The sequence below is a fragment of the Geospiza fortis genome, unplaced genomic scaffold (genome assembly GCF_000277835.1).
Source record: "Geospiza fortis unplaced genomic scaffold, GeoFor_1.0 scaffold121, whole genome shotgun sequence".
Lineage (NCBI taxonomy): Eukaryota > Metazoa > Chordata > Aves > Passeriformes > Thraupidae > Geospiza > Geospiza fortis.
In genome coordinates this window covers 1,107,779-1,125,446 of record NW_005054346.1, presented here as the reverse complement: position 1 = coordinate 1,125,446, position 17,668 = coordinate 1,107,779, and the positions used below count along the sequence as shown (strand labels likewise).

The 17,668-nt window shown below is 36.9% G+C and overlaps 1 protein-coding gene across 2 annotated transcripts; it reads right to left on the bottom strand.

Moving 5' to 3' along the window:
* Positions 1–1,941: 1,941 nt before the first annotated feature.
* Positions 1,942–17,662, bottom strand: LACTB2 (lactamase beta 2). Of its 2 annotated transcripts, none has more exons than XM_005423028.2 (7): positions 17,462–17,662; positions 16,685–16,848; positions 15,185–15,308; positions 12,267–12,445; positions 8,126–8,274; positions 6,703–6,784; positions 1,942–4,102 (listed from the first exon to the last, which is right to left on the bottom strand). In XM_005423028.2, the coding sequence occupies exons 1-7, from the start codon at positions 17,581–17,583 to the stop codon at positions 4,059–4,061; spliced, it is 864 nt and encodes a 287-aa protein (XP_005423085.1). In that variant the 5' UTR covers positions 17,584–17,662; the 3' UTR covers positions 1,942–4,058. The 2 variants fall into 2 exon arrangements, with proteins under 2 accessions (XP_005423085.1, XP_030914518.1); XM_031058658.1 differs by having other exon boundaries at positions 6,707–6,784.
* Positions 17,663–17,668: the final 6 nt, after the last annotated feature.

The window sequence follows — 17,668 nt, the reverse complement described above, 5'->3', positions numbered from 1 at the left end:
ACTTGCTGGCGGTAGCCGGAAGCCCGCGCTGTGCACCGGCCCAGCAAAAATACCCAACCCAGTAAAAGAAGGCTCTTGTCAGGTTAAAACGACGAACGAAGAGGTCTCAGAAATGAACGCTGATCCAGGCTGAATTCAGGGGTCTTTCAACCCTCACAAAATTTGTGCTGTCTGTATTTGTTAAAGCTTCTGTTAGGCAGATACTCCCAGTGGATATATGGAAAAGAAATATAAAGAAACTGACTAATTTATAGCTGAAATTTAGTGCTGTCATAATGGCTTTTGCTGCCGGCAGCTTATGAATGAATACCGGGCAAGAAATTAAGGTGTAGCTGTTTGGTGCTGCTTTGCCAAAATTGAGAATGTGCACCAAATGAATTGTGTGAGCCGTTTTAAAAAGGTTGATTCCTTCAAACTGTATGGAGCAGTGACTCATGGAACTGATTGATCAGTGTAAGACCAGGTTTTTCAACTATGAAACACCTTCTTCATCAGCTGTGTAGATGCTCACAGATTTTCTATTAATTTATAACGAGACAGCTATATTTAATTTATAACGAGATCATCTGGATATGATCTAGGACACTTAAAATACAGAAAAAGCTATAGAAAAATTTCCTTTCACAGCTGGATTTTTTTTAAGTTTAAACAGAAGGAGCATTCATATTTTAGTCCCAAGATGTTTTGTATTCTAGAAATGCCTTAATCCCCTGAGTGTACCAGTATTGTGCAAATGTAAATAAGCAGGACATTATTTCAACAATATCAATGTGAAAGTATATCCCTGACTGCATACAGTATAGTCATGGATGGAACATACTGTACCTGTGAAATACACTGGATTGGAATAAAAATTGGATGCCATTTTGCAATATAAGTTTGCATCTATTTCCCACCTCAGGCTTAAAAGAAATCAGGTCATCTCATCTCCACAGAACATAACAAACAGGACTTAAGTGGGACAAGACATGCTTTCCTCAAGCTTTAATCAGCAAGTGCCTGGCTAGATATCCTGTCATACAGGCCCTCAGTTTCAGCTTGGCTCTGTGTTTATTCTGATGGTACACTGTAAATGGAAAACAAGGCATCCTGTTGCCTCACCTGAGGTTTCCACACCTTCCTTTTATCAGGAATCTCCTTTTCTGCCACATGAAGTTTTGTATGGCACTTCAGGCAAAGTGGGATGGTCAGCCCTCAGTCTGCTGCCTGCCATGGATGGCTGGTCTGTTTGCCATGTTTCTTTCCAGACATCCGTATTTTCCAACACTAGGCTCCAAACTCATCACATTATTTAGGAAGGAAGCTCTCCACAATCTGAGTCAGAGGGAGTTTGTAGCATCTTATCACAGAAGCCACCATCATGTGCATGTGTGTCCCAAAACCTTCCCAACCAAACCAAATACAGCGTTTCGGGTGGCAAAATTATGGCGACTTCAGCAGGCAGCGTATTATGACACCTGCAGCAACAAGACACAAACAGCTTTCTATTTGGGAACCTTTCCTGAATTTAAGCATGCTTGGAGAGAGAACCAAGAACAATATTTTAAAACAAATATAAACAAGCAAATCAGCAAGTAACAGAATGGAAAACTTAAAAAAGATGATACCTAACACCAAATGTCTAAGTGTTAAATGTAATAAATGATGTTGCTTCTCAAGACAGGATCTTGAAATTAGCTGGCAGGAAGGCTGGAAACATGGTTTGTGCTTCCTTCTGTCCCCAGCTGTTTAGAAAGTTATCCCAGGTATTAGCCCTTCTAACCTGTTAAGACAGAAATAGCCCCCTTCCCTCTTTTCATTTGTAACTTCTAATGCATTCTCAACAGATGAACACATTTTTGTGAGAGGGCTAATCCCCCTTTTTGTACATACATGGCATATCTTACATTGTCACCTTCTAAAAATAAACATTCCATTTGACATAACAAGGAGCCTTGAGACTTTTTCAAGATGCCACAGCCAAGTATAATTTATTATATATACATCTTAGTAACAGTGCAATTTCTGCTATTAATATTCCAAAGACACCATATACAATCATTAATGACTAGTCTGGTTAAACAGCCTTTTTCCTTGTTTTTTTGAAGATGTCAGGCATTTCCTGCAGCACAGCACAGAACATGGAGTTTTCTATTTGTGTTCTCTTGCTTTCTTCACCACCTGCAAGTCCCAACAATTCTTTAAGCGAATTCTAAAGCCATTTCCATGTATTTCAAAATTTATAGTAAAACAAGAAAATCATTAAGTGACATTAGATTTCTTCTTTAGCTCAGAAAAGTAATGAGACACCACCTCTTCATACCAGTTTCCTGCTGTCTTAGGTTCTCAGGCCTCATGACAGGAAACTTTCATTTCACTTGAAGCAAAATGACACCATCCAGAGCATATGAATTATTGTTTTATCCTTTTCAAAAAAGCTGTGATAATTATGTTTCTATGCCTAACAATGGAAAAGGTAACTATAAATTAATGGAATAGCTACAGGAAAACTAATTATTAGTGTGAAGAAGTCCATTTGAAAACTGAGTAATTATTTCAAAAGGAATTGAAGAAAAAAAAACTTTGTTGGAGGAACAGATAAAAAGTGTCTGGCAAAATATAAGTAAATAGAAAATACAATAGGAAGGAAACCTATCAGACCTCAGAAAGACCTCAAAATGACACTGCAGAAAAAGTTAAAAGTGAGCATGTGTCATGATCTGGCCAAATTTCAGATCAATGAAGTTTACAAGAAGCATCATTTTTACAGAAAGTAATTATTTCTCTTCTTCAGGGGTCTGCCTACTACCTCAGAATATGATTTCAGTTTTGGGTTGCTATTCCTGTAAGTATTTTTGCTTTGAATTTGTCTCAGCTGATCAGAACAAATGCCATCAACTTCATAAAATAATGTCAATTATTAAGACATGCCTTAAGTACCCAAACTCTATGCATGTTTCACAAATGAGAGTACAAAACTGAACAGTCAAAGGTTTTCAAAGACATATATTTGTCCTTGGTATTTTCAAACATCTCAGATCTGCTTTTGTTTTTTAAGGCTGAGTAATACTATAAGAAATGTATATATCATCAAATGTCACACACTTTGAATAGACAAAGTAATGCAAATATTTATGTCCTTTTCTGCAAGTGGAAGGTTCACAGAGAACTGAACTTGCAGTTTAAATTAATCTCTGATCATATTTTAATACACTGTACAGTATTTTTCAACCAAATACAACCTTTTAGTTAAAATATTTCTACTTTAAGTAGATTAACAGCAGAACTTCATATGGCATGTAATACATACCTCCATTTATACAGCTTTTAAATCACATTCGTGCAGAATCTTACAAAGACTTTAAGAGTCTGCTCCAACTCCATGCATTTTTTGACACTTGTTAGTTAAAATTAATGAATCCTTTGAATGAATTCCATAGAAATGGTGTTTCCACCAAAAAAACCCAAAAGTCTAGAATTACTTTCAGTGTTTGTTAAAACCTTCTGCACTGAGCAACCAGCAAAGACAAGCACAGTCAGCTGAGTTAGAAAAGGAACATAAATCCCAGTATTACACCTGTTAACAAAAATAACTTGGTTTTTTAGAATGTACAGATAACTTATTAGAAAATCACTTTTTGAGAAGCACAAGCAGGTGAAACCAGGTTTACAATAACATATTTTCTGTTTTTTTTACTAGAGATTTCTGTTATAGATATGATTTATTTGGTTTATAATATTGCTTTAAGATACTATAATGTTAACTTTATAAGACCTTGCTATTTGTTCTTTTGCCACCAATGATAAAACCCAGCACTTTATAACAAAGGTAGGATTCAATTCTTCACACTCATTTCATTTTATTAACTCAGTACCCACCAGGGTATTTTAAAATTCTAATAAAGTAGAATGTGAAAAACATCAGTTAATTTACCGCAACATTGCTTTAAAATTGTTACCACCTTTTTAAAAACCAAATAAAATTCGTTTTTATTTTACATATAGTTGCAGCTCATTGTTATGATTTTTCATACAGCAACCATGCAGATTAAATATATTCCTGGGCAATCTTGCCTAACTTATAAATTGTTTTTCCATCTGAAGCTGGGAGTTTCATCACGTACTGTTAAGAAAAAGAAACCAAATTAGTTACAAACCAATACTTAGATTTTATTTATAAACATTAGATTATCCCAAACTTAACCTGTACATGAATGTCTACACGTGACATTTATTATTAAAACTAATGAAATACTTTCCTTCATGCCAGTGTTCAGTTTGAATTGAAGGTGATAAGCATTAACTATTTCACAATGTAACCTAGCAGCATAAAGAGTGACTAATGAAAAGGTCTTAATAATCCTCTAGTTATTTAAAGTTTGGTATATTAAACTTTCTAGGTATTAAGAAATCTGAGCTAGTAGAGTGCTTGTTGCATTTTCTGAAATTTATAACCTTTAGATGGAAAAATCCTGTGCTCTTAAATGAAGAATAGATAAATTATTTTTATCTCTTCATCAGCTATGAAATGAAACAATGACCAAATTATGTATATCCAACCATGGGATAAAGCTTACACGTGTGCATTGTGCCACACTCCTGCTTACAAGAAATTATTTTTGTTTGAAGTAAGAAGAGCAACATTTTTGTTTGAATTAAGAGGCAGTGTCGCTCCCAATTGCACTTATAGAAGCTATGTACCCACAAAATCTGCAATCCCTACTACTGAGTGGGTAATTAATGACTGTGGCAGGCAGCATATGGCCATCATTTACAGTGAGTAACTCACTTGTAAGGTTGTAATATGCCTGTCACATTCATTATTGATACTGACAAGATGTTCCTTTGGAAAAACGTTTGGAGAAAATTAAGCAAGACAGTGTTATGTCTACAGCTCAAGTCCTCCATAATGAGAACAAAACTTGAGATACTGCAAGGTCTTGGAATATGTGGAAAGGGCATCAAAGGATATTAAAATCAAATGAGCAAGTACCATGAGTACACAAGCATTTGTATGCTACATGCTCAGAATCAACAGAATCAGTCTTCCTCAACAGATACCCTTAATTTGAACTGAAAAATGGGTAAAGGTCACATGATATTAAGCATGTACCATAGGCCTAAGCTTGTATTTAAAAATTCAGCAACCCCAAGTGCTCTGATGAGATTGCTTCTCACTTTTCTCTACCCCAAAATTCAAGTTTAAAAAACAAAACAGATGTCAAAGAGCACATCTTGTGGTTCTAGGAAAGCAAGACACATCTGAATCAAGGGCCTCCAACTGGAGTAGGAGAGTCCAAATAATTATTCTGACTAGCATCTCCTCTAGTTATTTAAGCTTTCTCATAATTTCAAGTAGTTTAGTTGATACTTTGTGAACAGATGCATGACTGTATCTGCTCTCTCTTCAAAACTGAAATGTGATTTCTGAGAAAAACTGAGTTATTTTTGTTCGGTAAACATGAAAGGAGTGGTTTTGAGAAAACAAACCCCTAAGTCAGTAGCTCACGCAACGAAATTATTTCCTGGGCATTCAAAATGAAGACACTCTTGTAGGGAAGACTACCTTTAAAGAAAAAGTCAATTTATCCACTATTTGATCTCAACAGAAAATGTTGTTGCTTGAACTACTTTGAGAGTGAAAAGAAGGGATAAACAGTCAACAGCACCTCATGCCCTTATTGAATCTGGTGGCACAAAATTGGAGAAATGTATAGATCAATGATGTATGTTAATAACCAAGAATTGAGACAATATTGAAAAGCTGGTGCAGTAAGTACCATGCTGGTAAAGTTTCTATGGCATTCCGCACAAAATAAGCCCAAAGAGAACATTTTCTGAACTTCAGTGATGACTGTAACTCTAGTCTATTTTCCTTGAATAAAAAGCAGGTTGTTATTATTATTACAAAAATTCAGTCTCAATTGTTCAGTTAGTACCTAGTAGACATTCTACCGGTAAGATAAACAGAGGGTCTAAGCTGAAAAAAATACACTAATTTCATGTTGTAATTCAGGTTAGTAAATGGTAATTCAGGTTAGAAAATCTGCAACAGTTGTAAATTCATGTAATTATTTGCTTATAAATAGACAGTCCTGAGTGCAGTCATGTATTGTACAGGAAGAAATATTTTCCTAAGCTTTGGCTGAGTAATGTTTCCATATGCACATGCCATTACAGAAACAAAATTTCACCTTGTTCACTTAGAGTAAAGGCACAACGTAAAAACACTAAACTAAATACAGCAGCTCTACTTAGGTACTGTACTAATCAGTAATTGCAAAAATTTAGACTGCATGATTTTAACCATCTCTGTAGCACACACACACACAAAAATATGCAAAATATTTAGCATGGGCAGAAACTTAAATGTAAACCCATAAAATGCTACATACATGCATATTTAGGTATGAATTTCAGAAAATACAAGAAGGTATAAATGCTAGCATTAGGAATGTATTCTATGGTATGTTTTAAATAAAAATTTAAAGGGATATGCATTGCAGCAATCTGAGCTCTAACCATTCAAATACTTAGTAAAAAGTTTGTGAATACTGTACAACCATTCTGTGTATTACTCTACTTTAATTTGTCTGATGGACAGCTACTGCAAAAAATTGCAATTTTTTCCCCTAGAAATAACGCACTAAAATAATATGAGAAATAATGCATAGAAGTTCAAAATGAGAATGACCCTCCTTCCACCCTCCATCCACAACTTACACACTTTTCCTTCTTTTTCCAGCTTCTTCAAGTGGACTAGGAGGTTATGTTCTGCTGCTGGAAGTAAATTCTCAGGGATTTCCTAATGGGAACAAAAAATATGCATTTTGTATTTGTTTAAATATCCATCAACTATTTTTTTCAATATATGGAAGCAGTGGTTTATTACTACAGATTTTCCTCTTCTGAATCAGTATGGGAACATTTAGTTATGTAACAACAGGAAACTAAGATGAGTAAATCAATTTTACGCCAGTTAAATGGGCAGTCTAACAACACATTTTTGTTTACTTTGCTCGGTTTTTGCATTATACATTTGTGTGATGAAAACTTTGACCAGCACTCCTCCTCTGAGCTTGGTTTGCCCTGGGTTGTCAGTGTAGCTGAGTATTTTTAAAGACAAATTTATGATGCATTTCTCCACAGATAACTATCCCTTCTATTCCATGACAACATTTGCATAGGTTTAAGTATCCTGTAGCAAATAGCGTCTGTGAGTAAACAATAAAAAAATGTAACAGCTTCAGGAGGATAAAATATTTCTTACAATTCTTCAATGCTCGTTATGTAAAAAGCAGTAACACCTGTTGCCCAGAAAAGCTGCAGATGTCCCATCCCTAGAAGGGTTTAAGGACAAGGTGGATGTGGCTTTGAGCAACCTGGTCTTGCTGAAGGGGGGATGGACCTTTCCCATCCCAAACCATTCTATGATTGCATGACATCTGCTCAAAATCTTCCTCTCCAGCTCTACCATCCTAAAGGTGAACCACGAAAAATGAGCTGCGGAGCTGTTACAGACCTGTTCCCAAGCCACAGCCATTGGCAACTTTGACATCTTCCTCCCAAGCAGAAATACTGTATCTCTTATCTCTACTTGTTAAGAGCGTAACCCCACACCACAGGGAAAAATTGCAGAGGTTACATGAAGGATGTAACACCAGTCTAAAGACACATACAAGCTATCCAACATCTGAGCTCCAATATCCTTCTCTGCGCTGGGGAACTGCAGTTCATCTGTAACCTCCTGCAGACTGATAAATCAAGAACACAAAGTTTTCAACCATTCTTCAGGAGACTCCAAATACACTTTGGGAAATCCACAACCAACAGTCATGTCATACCTTTCACTTTGAACCAAGCACTAAAATTTAATTTTTACTTAGTCTTATGAAACTGTGCCTAAGACCTGGATAGTTAAACAAGTTTCTAAGAATCATGTGGGCCTCACTCCAATTAAGTGCTTAAACAAGTGCTTAAAAGCACAGTCATAATTGAACCCTGAATAGGCAGAAATATTTTTTATCTCTTTCAAAGAGCCACCATGATTTTTACTACTCAAAGACCATTACTGATACATACAAGTTTTATGAACCTAACCTCAATTTTCTTTAGTTTGATCTAAAAACTTTTGATCAACAATTACCTTGTATACCATCTTTACAAGCTCTGAGGATGTAAAAGATTTCCCAGTATTCTTCTGGAAAACATTCAGAATTTGCTGTTCACGTGCAAGGCGGTGAGAAATGTAGTTTTGGATCCTAGTATTTGCATCACGTACTACTGGGCCATGACCTAAAAATCAAAACACATGTACCAGAGCACTATTACTTACATTTGTAATTAAGTATGCTATTGAATAATTGAAACATTCTTATGTAAACTCTAGTAGATTTAAAAGCCATGAGAAAAAGATCTGAATGTCTGTATTACAGTCTGCATCTGCAAAGCATTAAGATGGAAAGGATAAATTAGGATATTAAAAGTCTGAACGGGGAAAAGGGAATACTTCAGATGGAATAAGGAAAGCAATGGAAGACTACTTTAGGCCATTAGAAAAAAGGAAAGGAGTTCACTGCTGAACAGATTTAAAAGATGAGATTTAGATTACTGTATTATCTCTCTTTGCCCATCTTCCTCTCCCCAAAGGATATTGGCACTAATGATTTAAACTGATACTGCCCTTTGAACAATAATGGCTGATGCAAAGGACTCAGGTACTACTGTACCTCCCGTCCTGCTGGGGAGCAAACATCAAGGTGACATCTTTAATTGGGACAGGTAATTTTCCCAAACAAATCTTCACACTAGGTTATGCCTTTAAAAACACTGTTGTGAGTATGATTAAAAAAATGAATAGAAAACAAGTAAGTGAGGCAGTTGGAATGTGTCAGGGCAGGAAAAATGGAAGGCAAAGGGAAAGTTATAGGTGGATCATTTTAAGTCTGGCTGGTTAATAAGCAAAACATATTTGTTCCTGGACTGACTGTGGCAGATCAGAAATGTTCAACTTACTTAAAGGTCTTTGAATCACATTATGAAAAGGCTTAATTGATAAAGCACTAACCTTTATGAAAAATCAAATCCTGTCTCACGGTATATTAAAATGACAGAGAAAATATTGTTCAGCCATGAGAGTACATGCATAGAAATTAAACTTATTGTGTTATTTATAGAGGAATTGACTTGCACACACATTCATCACATGCTTTTTAATAAAATATAAGGTTTCCTATTTCTTTGCCTGTACAACTCACCTGAAGTAGCAGCAGCAACTTTCAGCTCTGCCCTCTGAGTGCAAAGTCTAAGTAATTTATAAAATTAGCAGAAAAGAAACTACTGTAAAAGGCCATAGCTTTCTTTTAGAAGTTATTTGATATCATCAAAAACAGTTTCATTTGAGGTTCTCTAACTATTAAAAAATCACCGAATTCTTTACTTGTACTTTTGTGTTTATTGATTAAATGGGTTTTTAATTTTTAAGCTTTTAAAATCAAAGCTTATTTTCCCTGATGACAAGCAGTTTATAGAAAAAGAGCAACTGATTTTTCATGTTTTGAACTGAAGTGTCAAAGGAATCTACTCTTCCTTAAGTCAAAATATTTATACATCTCAACTTACTCACTTCAGTATGTTTGAAATTACTAAGTATACATTGAAACTCACCTTGTTTAAGTAAGTATTATAAATACAAGGTATGTAATGTGTAAACAAAGCTATACTGGCATATGCATTTATATTTAATGATTTCAAACATATTTAATATGAAGCTATTTTCCTTACAAAATAAATTACAAGTATAACAATATCTCTACTGTTACCATTTATACACCCAAAAATTTCAAGTTTTTTTATAAAAAACATAGTAAGATATAGAAACAGAGACTGTAATGTTAACTGTCCAGTCTCTTGCATTCTCTAATGACAGAAGTCTCACTGGAGTAATCAAAATTAAGGGTTGCACATGGAATCACAAGGCATTCTTAAAACCTGGCCCTACTCTTCCAAGTGATTTAATTGACTTAGACTACAAGACCAATGCCAGAATCTGAAATTTTGCAAAGTAAAAGGGACTGATCTGTAGCTGTTGTATATGCATATATGTACATGAAAATGATCTCAGAAAGCTTGAAACTAAATCCAGATGTGGAACTTTCCCATCCATCATTTTTCAGGGACAACAGTACAGTTATTTATTTATTAACGAATAAATGGATTAATACCTGAATAAAAGTAAAAAGTTTCTGAGCATATAAAAAGCACACTCAAAATATGACTGTCTTTCCATGAATTCAGCTTTAATTTCAGACAGATTCATATTATTTCCTCATAACACATTGGGAAGTGTGAGATTCTTTTACTTCAAATTACAGCACAAAGCACAGAAGTGAAGAAAAAAATTGGGTCATGAAATCTTCCACAAATTCCTAATTCTGGTACCATTTTTTCTGCATTACCAAGGTAAATTGTTTATTATTACAGGATGGGGAGCCCTCTGCTGACTAAAATGCCCTTTTCTTGTTCCAAGGATTCTCATCAAATATTACCTGTAATTAGATGTCATGAGCATTGTGCCCAAGTCATTCCCACATTAAATTAAAAAAGAAACATAGAAGGGGAAGGATTGACAAAATTGACCTACTCTCAGGTAGCCAGCAGTCGGTTTGTTACAAAAATTCGTGCAATTCTGAGGCTACCACGAGTGCTAAAGCATTGGTGGAGGAAACAGTTCAAGAACTATGAAGACCTAATACTGCAGCACAGAGTGATTGACTTATATAGAATATATTGATAAAGGAAACTACTTCTGCTGTAGCCATACCAAACAGTATCAACAATTGTTCTGATTGGGCAATAGCACTTTTTGCACAACTGCATGTACATTTTGTGGTATGCTGATGAAAAATGAAAGTTAGTTCCAAACCATCTCAATACTTAGCTATCATCACTGAAAATGCATTATGTCAGACTGGCTTCCTAACTGCAAGTTAAAACAGTAGCAAACACTTCCAAATAAAGAGCACAATGTTCAGCCTTGGTGAATGTGTAACCTAGATACAAAACCATTAAGAACAGAGTGAAATACAACAGATAAAATTGATAAACCAAACAGAATTTGACATATATGGGGTTTTGGAAGGCCTTCCTTCATATATGGGGTTTGGAAGGTTCCTTCAGTTAGAGGAGCAGACTGCGTTTTGCAGGTATTAAGAAAGAAAGAAAGTAAAAGATTTGGTTGAGATTCTGGAGGCTAAAAAATTGTTAGTTTTAATGGTTAGCTAAGTCAGTTAAGTTGGTTAGTTAAGTCAATAAATATGACCAAGTCACTATTCTGTCTACATCAACCTCCACATCTATGAAATATGTAAGAATGCTTTTCTTAAACAGCATTTTTTTCTGAGATCTTAAAGGATACATACTTCAAAAGAAGGCTATTTTAAGAGTAAACACAAGAGAGTAGGCTAAACATAGATGGCTAATGGAAAAAGGCACAACTGAGAACATAGATACAGTAGTTTGGAATGACAAGTTGAAGATGAAATGGAAAAAGTCAGAAAAAATCCTGAGATGTAGCTCTGAAAAAGCAAATGAGAAGCTTAAAGTGTAGTTACATAATGAATTCTTAAAATGTAGTCTTGTCAAACAGACATGTGGTATATATGAAAAGTAAATACATTCCCAATATTTGAAGGAGAGAGAGGAAAAGAATTAAAGGAAATCCACAGACTGAATGAACAGGCAACTTATTTTTAGAACATTTTTGGCCTCCTGGTTCTTGTTCAAATTGAACCTAAATCATTTACTAAGACTACCACTTTACAGTTCTGCAGCTTTCCAAGATGAATTTGTGATTAATCTTTACTGCCAAGGACACACAACTCTCAGAAAACATTACTAGGTTACTCACATTGACAATGTATTGGGGAATAAAACAACTATAATTTTTTTTCTTCCAGGATAACATTCAAGCACAGGAATAGAGTAATATAAGAAAATTAAATCTGCTGTAAGATTCCAACAGTGAAAGATCATGGATCCTGGAGTCTTTATGCACAGAAAAATAAGACCCACCCTGAAACAGAGAAATTTAAGAAAGGAAAGATACCTATCACTGAAAATTTTCAAGTTTTGCAAACCACCATGACAAAGTCAGCTTAGCTTACTGTTTATTAAATTGAGTTACATCAGGAGTGATGTTTGATTGTAATAATGGTTTTCAAATTCTTAGAGGAGATTTTTACAAAATTACACAGTAAATAGGAGCAGTTAAAACCAAAACCACTTACCTGGATAAATCAAATCTGGTTTCATTTCTAACAACTTTTTCAAAGTCTTCATGTAATCAGACAGATCTTCTATTACTGTTGTTCCTTCCCCTAAAATACAGTCACCCGAAAATACAGCATTTTCTTCTTCTAGATGTAAAATCATATGATCATCAGTGTGTCCTGGTGTATATAAAACTCTGTTCAAAGAACAAAAAAAGCATATGTTTTTTATACAGCATATATACTTCATTTTTGAAGCCAGAACAAATTATGGTAATATAATACACTTGCAAAGCAGCCCATAACAAGAACAAGAAAAAACTCACCAAAAAAAGGCTAAAAAGTTGATGTAAATAGGTATCACTTTGCCTAATCCAAATCCATTTTCTTATACCATCTAGAGAACACAAATCATCTCTAGCATGCTTTTACTTACATGACACACTGTAATACAAGTGCATTAAAGGAGCTGACTAGCCATGCTAAATTTCTGTTATAGAGAGCATTATTCTGAACCTTTAAAAAATAAAATTGACATGTTATTTCCAGATTGAAACACTTGAAGTTCTTGACATACATGCTGTACTTTGGAAGGAGGGTAAGGATGATATCTTTCATTTAGAAATGAACTACAAACTTCTGAACCTGACCCGGATAAAGTTCAGCCTCCAAAAATGTATTTTTCCTTGAAAGCCCCATAGCACAGTGGAGCACAGCTGTCAAATACAGAGAACCATGGTCTTTCAGCTGTTCTATGTGTAGGTCATTAAACACCTGCATGGTAAGGATTAAGGACCCACAGCTTGGACAAGCAGTGTATAGCACGCAGCAAAGGGACAGTGGGTATGCATAGAGCATATGGCAACCTGAGCTGCCAAGGAGCTGCACTGGGGTGGCCTTTCATGATGATTTCTGAAAAGCAGAAAGGCCTTATGCTGCGGCTGATGCGGACTGAAAGTAACAAAACTCCAATCAGCATCACTGCTGATATTCATTAGAACCTTCTCGTTAATGGCAGATGCATTAAAGCAGTGATCAGGAACTGACAGAGCTGGTGCCAAGTGTGGTGTACATGGCAAGGCTAAACAGCTCCCAGCCAAGCTGCTGCAGGGCTGAGAGACCACGAGTGCAGCATCATGTGCTGCAATGACTTCCAGCTCCTACTGAATACTGAGCTCAGGAGAAAGCAGGTGAGCCATTGCCCTGTGGAGGCAACATCAAAATCAAGCTGATTGGCTCACCTTTGGGACATGGTGTCCTTCAGTTCTTGATGAAATTTCACCAGGAAGCCAAACCACTAACATGAAAAAATAGCAGAAAGAGAACACCAGACAGTGTGTGGAGAGGTGTACCAGCATGTCTTGCTCCCTTGCTGGGGCACACCTTGAAAACCTGACAGTTATTAACTAAAATTTAACATGCAGATACTGCAGTTTTGGAACCAGTGGCAGGTCTAGGAGTATCCTTGAAGTGGTTACTGAATTAATCCAGGTGAGAATACCTGCTTTTAATCAACCATAAAGTTTGGCTGCATTACCCCTGTTACAACCCACCCATAAGGGCTGTGATGTTATAAATTCTCTTCAGGATCAACAAGAACACCAGACCATGTGTCTGGGAACTCCCATGCTTTCAGGTATAAACTAGCCCACTATTTGGTCTCAGAAATGCTGGCTAAGAAGCCCTTCACTTCGAGGACACACTTCAACAAGCTCCCAAAAGTTGCAACAGACTTCTCACAGGTGTTGGCTACAAGCCCTGTATTTTACAACACCCCTCAACAAGCTCCCAACTCCCACACCAGCACAGCCAGCCTGTTTGAGCCCTCCAGGCTCCAAGCTGGGGTGAGGGACTGGTGGAGGCACTGTGAATCTGAAGGCAGAAAAGGCAGCTGGCTCAGGACCATGCTGTTCCTCCTCCAGGGGACTCTCCCTGCCAATCATAACTTTCCTGTCACATGTCAGAATGTCTGAGACAAAACATGCCTATGCCTGGTCCTCCACAATCCCAAACTTCAAAATGTGCTAATCCTTGACTCAGTTGGATTGAAATTAAAAAAAAATATTTTCCATCTCCAAATTTTTGTCCAAACATGGGCCACTTAGGGCAGTGAAAGGTCTTCAGTATGCAATATAAAATGCTTTTTACTTCTATTTTTACACTAATAAAATAAAATAAAATGCTTTTGGACAAAACATACCCCTTTTCTTTTTAAAGGTTTTTTTTCTTGCAATCAACCAAGTGACACAGTCTATAAGTGGGATATAGTTCCCATCTAAAATGAGGAAAACAAGCAAACTTTGTCCTTATAAGAATAATGCCTTGTTAGTGAAAGGAGTCTGAAAACAGAATGGTCAGACCTTTTTATTCTGTGTGTGCTTCCATGAGGCACAGTAGCTTTCTGTTTCACACTCATTCAGACAAACATTACAGACAGTACACGCCATGGAAAGAAGTCCTCCAAAACTGGCACCCTACAAGAACCTCACAGGTTCGAGGTCTAAAATGTAACATTTTAAGTATTAAATGTTTTAGAGTCTCCTAGAGATGTATTTTTAAAGTAAAAAGAAAGGCATACTAAATAATCCAGCCAGACTACTATAGACTTCCACAATTTTAAAAGTAACTAATCATGTAAGAGTGATGAGAAAATATGAAAAATACTATTCGATTTTCCTGCAGAAAATGTTTTTTAGGGAAATATTGTTAATTTCTCTGCTGAGTCTAAAGACAAAATCCAAAGGCTAATTTCTGATAATTCTAATTCATAAAAACAATGTCTTTGTATCAACATATCCTGCTGGATCATGATAGGAAGTCTACATGCATAAGTGCTGAAAAGATTAGATGTATGGATTGGCAATCATTAGTAATTAGGATGCATGTACATGACAGAATTCGGAAGAAAAAAAGAACTTGAAGAAATTCATGGTTACCTGAGTGTGGCTCCCTCTGTCTCTACCACATCTCCATCTTTGAGATAAAAATATTTATGTCCTCCTTCTATGGTTTCTTCACAGTGAGGGACACGAGGGAGCTTACATATGCGGTATTCCGAGTCTGATATTTAAGGAAAAATAAGAAAATGATGTTTTGAATTTGTCACTAATAAAGGTAATTCCACAGACAGGTGACTTTTTGAATAAGTACTATTAATTATCACACAGTATGAATATAAAACTAAAAAAACCCAAATTCTCTAAAGTAACTTTATATTTGTAGAGCAGCCTTATTCCAGAGCCAAAACCACTAAACAGTGAAAGCCACTGATCCTGAATACAGCATTCTGCACCAGTGACAAATTTGAAGTTGCAAAAAAATCTCAAATGAAATTAATAAAGTTCAGTAATTATTATATTTCACAAATATTCCTTCTTGACTCATGAACCAACTCCCCCAGTTGCCACTACGATTTTGGCCCTCATTCACAAATATTCCTTCTTGACTCATGAGCCAATTCCCCCAAGTTTTTACAATGCCACTAAGATTTTGGCCCTCGTATTTTGCTTTATGATTCACAGAAGCATCATTCAACATTTGTCTAAAATTGGATGAAGACTTTTTGACCTGCAACTTCTCTCAGCTTTTATCATTCTGAACAGTGCATAAAATGCAAACACCTTGACTGGAACAGCTACAGATAGGAACCCAGAAAGGCATTCATATCCCTTGCTAGTGTTTACAACCACACTGATAGGCTGGCAAGCCCAAAAATCCTCACCAAGACACCAATTGTTTCCAGTAGTGCCCAAGCTTCATTGCAGATAAGCACCTGGCAACATTACAAAATTAAGCCTGTGACAAAGCTCGTGACAAAGTCCAACAATGTTAAGAATTACCACATTATCCATACTGCTTATTCTCTTCTCAGATGCCAACACAGAAATGCCTCTTACTGTTTATCAACATGGAATACACATTTTTAGGTCAGACTTTACTTGCACACTGCCCTACTGCTTTCCCTTCGTGCTCTGAGGCCTATGAATTTGTCAGCAACTACTAATGGGCTCCTGTAAGGAATCCCAAAGTTATGTATGCTTCTTTTTACAATTCAAGCTATTTGTTTTTACAAAAGTGAAAATAACAATAAATTTATCATTGCTGTCCAAGTAAAACAGAAGCAGTTTTTCAAGTTTTTCTCACATCTCTTAGTATCATGCTGATAGCAATCTAGGTTTTCATTATTCATACATAAGAAATTCACTATAAAAGTATGCACAGGTATTGAAGAAAACCTGTAGTACTACAACTATTACAGTCAGATTATTCATTGCTCTCAATCCACACACTGCAGCAGAATCATGAAATATGGCTGCCTATCATTTATACAGCAATTCCAGAATAATAATCTAGTTGATTTGCACAGAAGCATTCAGTCAGTGTTTTTCTTGCCATGTATTTAACATTTTCAGCAATATCTGAAACTTCTGGCCTACCACTTGGAATGTTTTTGCAGATATCAGGTATTCCACCAGTATGATCACGATGCCAGTGTGTCACTAAAATTTCTTGAATGGCGATGTTGAACTCTGACAGTGCCTGCTTTAAACAGCTGATATATTCAGGAATAGCTGGCTCTCCAGTGTCAATAAGGACTCTTCTACACATGGATCACAAAAAAGGGAGGGAGAGACACACACCAGAGAATAAGGAGTGTTCATGTAACAGCCAAGTAATATTAATAAAATAAACCAACAGATTTTACTTAGTCTTATGAAACTGTGCCTAAGACCTGGACAGTTAAACAAGTTTCTAAGAATCATGTGAGCCTCACTCCAATTAAGTGCTTAAAGAAATTTAGCAATAATGGATGTCTCCATATCCAGGCAACACCTTTTGCCTTCTGGCATTCCAGCCCCGCAGCATAACAACTTAAAAAGTGGAATAACTAATAAATGTAGACTACACATTTCCAACTCCACGACAAGTGGCAGCAGCCACTGTTTAGTACCTGAGGCACACGCCCGCTTCCCTCACCGAATTCCCGGCCTCGGCCCAAGGGTCGCCCGGACCAGACTCCATATCCGACCCGCCCAAGCCGCGCACGGGCACTATCTCCTCCAATGTAACGCTGTACGGTTTCTTTCCTCTTTTTAGCGCTGACTAAGGGATTTGGGAACAGGCCGGTGGCGGCCTCTCGAGCAGCACAGGGCCCCGGGGCAGCGGAGCCTGGCGCGCCGCGCCCTGCCCCGTTCTCCGAGACGGCTCGGTACCTGTGCCCGGAGCCCACCAGGTAGGTGTTGGTGCCCTGCAGGGTCATGGGCCCCGGGTTGCAGCCCAGCACCCGCACCACCCGCGACGAGAGCCGCTCGATGCGTGGCAGCAGCGACACCATCTCTGCAGGGAACAGCCCCGAACCCCTGGCTCCGCTTCCCTCACGACGCCACAGGAGCGCAGGACGGAAGCCTCTGCGGCAGGAC

Coding starts and splice junctions, on each gene's coding strand:
- LACTB2 (XM_031058658.1), bottom strand. CDS start 17,583: ATGGTGTCGCTGCTGCCACGCATCGAGCGGCTCTCGTCGCGGGTGGTG. Junction 8,275..12,266: donor ACCAGATTTGATTTATCCAG/GTAAGTGGTTTT, acceptor TTTGATTTTTAG/GTCATGGCCCAGTAGTACGT. Junction 6,785..8,125: donor TTGTAAAGATGGTATACAAG/GTAATTGTTGAT, acceptor TGTTCCCATTAG/GAAATCCCTGAGAATTTACT.